At 30.6% G+C, this 8,772-nt stretch overlaps 3 protein-coding genes across 6 annotated transcripts in view; 2 read left to right on the top strand and 1 right to left on the bottom strand.

The window, feature by feature from the left end:
• Window positions 1-4,193, top strand: part of Miga (mitoguardin) — a 29,498-nt gene extending 25,305 nt beyond the window's left edge. The window contains exons 4-9 of the mRNA XM_076327726.1: window positions 1,672-1,859; window positions 2,547-2,678; window positions 2,804-2,916; window positions 3,011-3,179; window positions 3,286-3,519; window positions 3,593-4,193. Of these exons, the coding sequence (XP_076183841.1) occupies window positions 1,672-1,859; window positions 2,547-2,678; window positions 2,804-2,916; window positions 3,011-3,179; window positions 3,286-3,519; window positions 3,593-3,910 (1,154 nt within the window). The 3' untranslated portion in view covers window positions 3,911-4,193. The remainder of the gene's footprint in view (window positions 1-1,671; window positions 1,860-2,546; window positions 2,679-2,803; window positions 2,917-3,010; window positions 3,180-3,285; window positions 3,520-3,592) is intronic.
• Window positions 4,194-5,626: 1,433 nt separating this feature from the next.
• LOC143143679 (putative ATP-dependent RNA helicase TDRD12) lies at window positions 5,627-7,081 on the bottom strand. 2 transcript variants are annotated; one of them, XM_076305231.1, is made up of 4 exons: window positions 6,701-7,081; window positions 6,513-6,584; window positions 6,332-6,439; window positions 5,627-6,145 (listed from the first exon to the last, which is right to left on the bottom strand). In XM_076305231.1, exons 1-4 carry the CDS (start codon window positions 6,855-6,857, stop codon window positions 6,027-6,029), a joined length of 456 nt encoding a protein of 151 aa, XP_076161346.1. In that variant the 5' UTR covers window positions 6,858-7,081; the 3' UTR covers window positions 5,627-6,026. The 2 variants fall into 2 exon arrangements, with proteins under 2 accessions (XP_076161346.1, XP_076161345.1); XM_076305230.1 differs by having other exon boundaries at window positions 6,513-6,637; window positions 6,715-7,081.
• Arpc5 (Actin-related protein 2/3 complex, subunit 5) lies at window positions 6,627-8,731 on the top strand. Of its 3 annotated transcripts, none has more exons than XM_076305234.1 (4): window positions 6,627-6,820; window positions 7,637-7,818; window positions 7,909-7,981; window positions 8,312-8,731. In XM_076305234.1, the coding sequence occupies exons 2-4, from the start codon at window positions 7,691-7,693 to the stop codon at window positions 8,549-8,551; spliced, it is 441 nt and encodes a 146-aa protein (XP_076161349.1). In that variant the 5' UTR covers window positions 6,627-6,820; window positions 7,637-7,690; the 3' UTR covers window positions 8,552-8,731. The 3 variants fall into 3 exon arrangements, with proteins under 3 accessions (XP_076161349.1, XP_076161348.1, XP_076161347.1); XM_076305233.1 differs by having other exon boundaries at window positions 7,603-7,818; XM_076305232.1 differs by lacking the exon at window positions 6,627-6,820 and having other exon boundaries at window positions 7,498-7,818.
• Window positions 8,732-8,772: the final 41 nt, after the last annotated feature.

The raw sequence follows: 8,772 nt of genomic DNA, 5'->3' as shown, positions 1-8,772 counted from the left end.
TACTCGATTTATCGAGAACTGTCCCCGGTTCGATAAAATTCGACTACTCGAATATTTTTCGATCCTTGAGACGATATTTATTTATTTTGCACATTTCTGAATGTTTGAAAAATTCTAATGCCTCGACAATTTAATTATTGCAATTAACAGTAGAGAGCACGTCTGTGTGTTGTGAACAGAAGACAGTGCGATCCAAAACCTCTACGATGCAACAGGGGGAAGACCGAAATTCCGGTTCTGAGATGTCGAATCGTTACTAAATCAATATCTCTCGTGGTGGACCGAGAGGTGGATGTAGAAATCCTATAGGGAGAAAAACAGCTATGAATAACAGTTATACCATAGAAAGTTCTCTCTGTTGGCACTTGGCTTTAGTGTACAAAAAAATGAAACTAGGACCTCGAGACAGTGTACGCTTCGAGCTATGCCTAAACTGAGAAGGAAGTGAAAGTATTGGATCTGTGTGTCCCTTTCTATGTCGTTCGGTGTAACTATAACCTTAACGCAAGTATGGTATTAGGCCCTACGATACGCTGCATACAAAACGGCGCGTTATAAATTGCTATCGAAAGGTCACACTAAACGGGTAAAAGATAGGAGATACGATTTGAAAGTCTCTTTTTTAAATAAAAATGCTACTCTGAGTATCGTTACGTCAACATTCGATAAATCTTACTCATACTCGTCGTAAATCAAGGTAAATGCATTGCAAGTGTTTATTTTTTTTCCTCTTAACGCTAACGACGATTACGTGATACATAATATTTTTACGCTCGTATCGACAACACACGAACAGATTTTAATATATCGCGTTCGTGATTTACGACTATTATTTAATTTCCGATTAATTCAAGAGGTTGTTCAAAAAGATTAAATTAGTATGTACAATAACACAACTAGTTAATCTAGTACTGTCGGATAACGTTTTATAAGGAAAATAATTCTCTGTGTAACAGTATCAGCGATTGATAATGATAATGATAAGATGAAGGTGAAAAGGAAGAAAACGTAATAAAGATCAAAGACACGTTGAATCTGTGTACTCGTTCGAGATTGAGAACGAAGATATTATGTTGACAACGGCAGTAAACTGAGAAAACTGTGTTCGTAGCGTCGAAGGCAACGCTTGAAATCGTGACTGCGTAGTGGTCGAATTAATCGACTAATTTCTTCGAGAGTATTAACGTATCCTTTACTTGCACGTTTCGCTTTTTCTCGATCGTAATGGAACCGTAACGAATGTATTTCACAGCGCTAATAAAATACTACATATTATTCCTGGAAAGAGTTTCACGACGATAGCTACCACGATCCAAACTTAAGTCAATGGTAAATTAAACTCTTCGTTAAGCCTATTCCTCGTCGCGTAAAAATATTAAATCGACAGCGTACGCGAAACGTTATTTTTTTTCTCGATTCAAATTTCAACCGTATGTAACGTCACGTATCGCGCAGAAATAGTTCCCGTATTATTTTCCGCGACGTATGCGGAATATCTTTCTTCGTTGCAAAGTGGCAGCCACTGCGTTCGCGTCTCTTTCCTGTCGTTGCGCAAAAGCGTTTCTCGGAACGAATTAAACGTATTCGAATTCGTTGTTTGCAATACCACGCACACGTCGGGCTTGAATGAAAACTGACAAATGTAAAACGATGTGCAACTTAACGATGCAGGGCTGGAGGCTCTCGGAAAGGCTCTCTATTGCTGGGAGAATGCTCTTACTGCGTTCAGCTCCACGCTCAGCAATGACACGCTCGCATTACCGTCTAAGGCGGATACAGCGTTTACGCACGATGTCCAAGAACTCCTTCACATGGGTTATGATATCCAGAACCACGCGGAACTCCTCTTTATCGACCAGGTAAGCATATCGGTTTACCTTCTGTTTCTTTTTTCTTCCCTTTTTCGTTTGCTGAAGCGAATCTCCGTTACTCCTTGAATTATTATATCGTTAGTCACGGAGCGTGTTTATTACGGTGAACACTACTTAGACGCTCAACTACTATATGATTCTTCGTTTTACAGGTACGTTATCGACGATTATTTAAAGATAGACGCATAGAAAGTAGGTTGATCGTTAACGGTTTTAGTCTCAGCCAAATGAAACCGAATTACTCGTTAAAAAGTTTCCTTCGTCTTTCTTAACGTGTCGTTGTGTTTTTCTTCACTTTTTCTTCTCCGAAATCTTGTCTGCGTCGCATTCACTACCATTCCATTCCATTCCACTGCACTCATCAATTGAAAACGTAATTACGTTTTGCGCGCTATAAGAAAAAAAAAAAAATACGGGAATTAATCCAATTTAAATGATAACTGACCGGAGTAATTAGCGGAATGAGTCACTTGACCTAACGCAAGGAGGAATTATTACATAGGAAGTTCATGGCACCGCGACCGCTGTTGTTCGAATCTAAACGGACAAAGTGTGCACTAACAGTGGAAAAAGTGTGCGGAAAGAAAATCATTATTCGAATCGGGTGTTATTTTTCATTCGAAATGTAAAGTAAACTACAAATGAAAAGAAATAAATAATTTCGTTTGTTCGCAGCACTCGGTATTGTTCCGCAACGAAGACGAGGAAAGCCTGGGTAAACCGTCGAAAATTAGTACACGTTTGTCCACAAAAGATAAAGCAGACGCTGCATCTTCTCCAGAGTCCTTCGAATCGGCGCGCGACGGAGTAAGTTTCTAAATCGTCGATGCACGATATCAAGCGTGTGTCAGATTGCTTGTTTCCTTTTGTAAGTTATAAAATATATATGCGTATTTCGATCGAAGCTAAACTCAATGTTCACGGTAATACAGGTGGCCGATTTACGCGAGTTCGAAGAATTTTCTGAGTACTTCCCACACTTTCAGGAGCAGAAGCTCTATCACACTGCTCTAAAAGAGCACGAGGATAATGGTATTCTTTGCAGGTAAAAATGATCATTTTTCTTCTATTTAATTTATACTGTTAAAATTGATCGAGATATTAAGATGAATTCAAAATTGTTATTTATCTTTCTACAGGCGACTTCATACCGAACTGGTAAAGTGCGGCTCGGACGTTGAGTATTTAGCGAAAGTACAGTGTTTACGACAAGCATATACAAAGTTGTTCACTATACCATCTGCGACATTATGGATCGTAGACATAGGCCGACAAGTTATTAGCGATTTGATCATGTATGCAGACAGGGTATACACAACACATAACATATATAGATATATATATATCTTCTCACAAAAAACATAAACAATTCGTAATCTAAATTCGATTACTAATAAATGCTTTCCAACATCAGGATCCCAAGGATTATTTAAAACATTACGATCGAATGATGGAGTTCTTACAGAACCCAAGTAATCGTACTATCATGGAGGAAGAGTTATCAGCGAGAGGTGTGAAGTGCATAAGCTTCTACGATGTTCTGATTGATTTTATTCTTTTGGACGCGTTTGAAGAAGTTGAAAAACCGCCCTCGTCGATTAAAGCCATTTTACAAAATAGATGGATCTCGGCTAGTTTCCGCGAAACTGTAAGTATTAGAACAAGTATAATGGTACTTATCTTAATTTTGTTTATTACCATTTCTTCACGTTGTGTTTAAGGCTATTGGAACAGCAGTGTGGTCAGTTCTCGTTGGTAAAAGACAAATGTTAAAGTATGATAAAGGATTTTTGGCACACTTTTACTCTATTTCTGAACAGATCTCTCCAGTACTCGTATGGGGCTTTTTAGGCCCAGAAGGCAGTCTACGTTCCACTTGTCATTATTTTAGAGATCAAGTCATTGAATTCCTTGTAGATATATTTAATTTTTTTAAAGTAAGGTACACCAGTGTTGATCATCTCGCTGAAGATATACTTAGAGAAATGAAGATAAGGGTTGAGAATATAAATCAAAGACTTTCTCTAGAAGGTTGCTAATTAAATATAAGCAAATAGATATTACTTAGAATCATTCGATATATACAAAGCACTGACATATAATGAATGCAGGAATGGTCAACAGGTATGACATTTTCTGTCATTTTCTGCCATTTAAAGATATAAAACTAACTTAAACATGAACAATCTTTTTAATTTTGTAATCACTGTAATTTATATGTTACAGTATAGAGGATGTCCCTAAAATTAATGCTAAAATTTAAACTTTTAAACATCTTGTGTATGTATGTGTACAATTCTTTTAAAGGAGAAATTATTTTTTCTGTGCATGTTAAAAATTTACATTTAAAATATATACAAATATTGTTGAACTACTCTGTTTTACCATATTTGAGGATTTCTCTCTGTTTGAATACTAATGTAAATAGAACTTATTTTGAGAACATTATTGTTGATTGTATATATATATCAACTATTTAATTTTCTAGAAGAAAAAAAAACAGATTTACAAAAGAATCGGGTCTGATACAAATAAAAAAGCCATTTGTAATAGGCTTTATTGTTAACAAAAAAATTTAAATGATATATATTGAAATGAAGTTAAAGCATTAATATAAGGTGAACATAAAATTCATTTTGTTCCTGATTACGTGCATTATAAAAGAAGTATGTTAATTATGCAAATACTACGAAAGTTAATTAATATTCTCAGAAAACATTCAGATTACTAATTTACATTCTTGTTTACTATTACAGACATATGTCAGATAACTACGCTTAAATTTAAAAAGTCAGTACTAAATGAAAAAATAAATTGAATAGTTTTATTGCTTTACTTACATTTTCAATAAATTGTTAATTCAAAAATGTTATCACATTTGTAAATAATCATTCTTCGTTGCATTTCATTTGTACCTTACATTGAAAAATACATTTTTAGTACAAAGACTCATGAATATGTTTATATAAAATTGTTTTGTTACTAGAATGAATTTTTAATGTACCATTATTATTTTGATAGTAGAACAAAATGATTTTATATTAGATGTATATGAATATGATGATAGCATTTAACAATAGCAAGTAGTAAAACTATCCTAGTTCCTTGTTTACTTCATAAGACACTACTATGCAATAATATCAAGGTACTAATAGTATATTCTTTAACAGACAGTTAAATTGATACATAGGAACTTCATTACAGAAACTTTTAACAATTAAAAATATATAAGTTTATTTTACACTCTGTTACATTTTTTATTTTATCATTTAAATTTATACTGCATGTATTATTTATGTATTTAGAAAATATTCTTTTCACAGCCTCCTATGAAAACATAACATATAAATATTTATTAAAAATTGTAATACAGATTGCCAAAGATAAAAACAACATTATTGCTAGTAACTAGTGTATACATATTATATAGTATTCTTAGTTCCATGTTGTCAACTATGTTATTATACCTTATATTATACATTATAAAAACACAACAACAACATTCCAATTATTGTAATTATGCAAATTATAATCTTCATAAATTAATGATTAATATCATATACAACAAATTTTGTATACATGGGAATATATATTGTAAAAATGATTCATTTATCCTCATTTAACATCACCACATATTGTATACTTTTGTACACTATTACTGGCTTATGGAAATGTGTGAATAGTAATTTCTTCATAAAATAACTAAAAAATGTTATTATACTTAAATATTATTAGAATGCTCAATAAAACTGCCATTAAAAATAATTCATTTGTATGCAAAGAAAATATACCATCTAGATATATTGATATAAGTATTTTTAGCATTAATTTTATAAACCTTTACGTGACAAAACTGTTTGTAAAAGAAGTGCATCGTACACTATTTATTTGCTCCTGCTTTTGTTTTTATGCATCAATATTTTTAATATAATTATTTTTACTTCCTTCACATTAATTATAATATTGTATTGATGTACATATATTACAGTATAATTGACTTATATGGTGAATTAATTTCACCAATTACAACAGAAATCAAATTCCTATGTATAAAGTATATGTTGTCAAATCTTTAATTGTGTATCACTTGAATGAACTTTGAATTAATTACAACTAAATTGCTAATAGATGTTTAATGTATTAAATCTTTATTAATTAATAAAATAACATGTCCATTATTTCATCATCAGATTCTTCTTCATCACTAGACGGCACAACTGGCATTATATGAGTTATGTTATTTTTACGTTTATATTCTGCCAAACTTTCTCTTTCTATAGTAAAACATAATTTTTATTAGATTATGAATTATCTTATATTTAATGTATTAGATTTTATAGTTTTTAAAGTATTACTCTTGCTTAATTGATAAATATTATTTTTTTTAATCATATATATAAGTATTAATATAAATGATGTAATTCAATATCCATTGTTAATTTATACCATAAAATAATTACCTATTTTTAAAGGAGCCTCATGCCAATTATTTTTATACAAATGGTCCAGGTCAGCAATTATAAACGGATTCTTCTCTTTTTCCACATGTAATCTTAACCATTCAGTCCCTATTAAATTTTATGAAAATTGAATAAATAAATAAAAAACAGAATAATAAAAATAAACAAAAACAAATTTTACATTTATGTGCTTTTTCAAGTGTAACTTTGATTTCTCTTCCTAAATTTCTATGAATTGTTTTTTCTGCAACCACTGCCCCAAAAAGATACAAACAAACGTAATAATTTTTTCCATTGATCGTGGTGCTAAAATATACGTTCACATTAGTTACACACGTCTTAAAAATAATTAATACATGATGTACATACACAAGGTATGATACCTAAATAATAAATAATCGCATTTAACTCGAAGGAAGTAGTTTTCAACATCCTGAAGTAAAATACGTATAACGACGAATACATCTGTTTGATACCATATTATTTTCGGTGAGTATAAGTTACTAACGAGATTAGGATAACTCATGATTTAATTCAAGTTTTTAATACACAAAATATATTTCTCACATATAAAGGATCACAATACAGTGTCAACTTAACCTTTTATAATATCACTTATGAAACGAGAGAATACATTTATGAAAAATACAAATAAACGGGTAAACAATTAATTATAAAACAATATTCGACATCCGAATTGTACAGTATTTATGAAAAAAATATCAATATTCGATTAAATTTTACGCAAGGTATTAAACTCCCTACTTTTTAGTAAAACTGTAAATTCATGTTAACAACATTAATATCTGTTTCAGTAAAATAATTTACGTTTGACATAATAATAATTTGAATTATTAAAATTCACTTTGCAGATAAAACAGAATATATTCTACTTTAATAATTTAACATTTTTTACGTTTTAATTATGAGATGAAAAATATAAGTGTCAAATAATTATATTCTTTGCAATATATGTAAAATAAATAAGATATCAATTTTCTCAGTCATCTATTGAAATGAAACGAAAAAAAGGATAATGAATTTCGAAAACTGTTGAATTTCGTGCTTTTGATTGGTGGAATTTTTCGATATGCTTGTTTTTTGAGTTTCTGACACTTTATACTTAGGTATTTCTTTCGATATAATTTTTTGTTACGTATAAATAGTAGAATACTATTATTATGAAAGCAACAAACGCGATAATTAATAAAAGTCTTTCCAATAATGTCATTTGCTTCTATTATCTGTATAAATGAAAAGTGTCTTGATAGCATATTTGAAGACCAATGAAGATTCATTCCAAAGCGTTAGATTAAAAGCCGGGCGTGATCACGGTGACACATCAAGCACATTGTGAAAATGTCTGCGTTTCGAAAAATTGATGTTGATCAATACAGTGATAATAATTTTAAAGAGGAGGATGCTGACGGAGAATTAGGAGGACCTACTGGACCAGACGAGAATGAAGTTTTGACACTTCTTAGCCAATATCCTTTCCATGATTCTTACAGTGATATACAATTATGTTGTAATAATTTTTCTTATATATCATTGTATTTTCCTTAATGATTATTTAAGGGGAAGAATACTGAAGCTTTAATATTAGTGTTAAAATCTGCACCACTTGAATGTAAAAATCAACAAGTAAAGGTAACCTCAATATCACACATTTTAATTATTAATTTATACGATCGTTATTTACACGATTAAGAGTATTATTCTATTATATAATAATATTTTATTTTTCATATTTATTGTTAATATCATTTACTATTTTAAAATAGTTATGGTTTGATATATTTAGTCTAAGCATAGTATGTGCATAATGAAATATGGAAGTGATATAAGATTATTAATATGATATGTAATAACCTATTGTCTAATTAAATACATTATTTGCGTCTCTTAAGAAAAATATAACCATTTTATGTAATGTCTGTATATAAATTCATAAAAACAAAAGATTTTTAAATCTTACAGGATAATGCTCGGAATTTAACTCTAAAGGTTCTCCTAAGTATAAAATCTAATCAAATAGACGATTGCTTAGCACAATTAGATCGAGACTTACTGGATGTTTTAATGAAATATATTTATCGGGGATTTGAAATTCCAACAGAAGGTAGCAGTAGTCATTTATTAATTTGGCACGAGAAAGTATACAATATCAGTGGTGTTGGCAGTATTGTACGAGCATTTTCAGATAGCAAGCGTGCTTGAAGATTTGTACATTTTCCAGTAATGTTCATTATAACAATTACCATTAATCCTTACTATTACTCATTGTCATTGTTAATACAATGAGGATGTAGATAGTCAAGCCATTCAATTTTCCAAGTGGGAAATACAACACATTTGTGTACATTTGTTATCAATAAAGTAATTTTTATTTCTTATGTATTTGGAGAAGTGACTTACTCATTTTAAATTTCCATTCTTTC

Source organism: Ptiloglossa arizonensis, chromosome 2, assembly GCF_051014685.1.
Source record: "Ptiloglossa arizonensis isolate GNS036 chromosome 2, iyPtiAriz1_principal, whole genome shotgun sequence".
Taxonomy (NCBI): Eukaryota; Metazoa; Arthropoda; class Insecta; order Hymenoptera; family Colletidae; genus Ptiloglossa; species Ptiloglossa arizonensis.
This window is presented reverse-complemented; position numbering and strand designations above follow the sequence as displayed.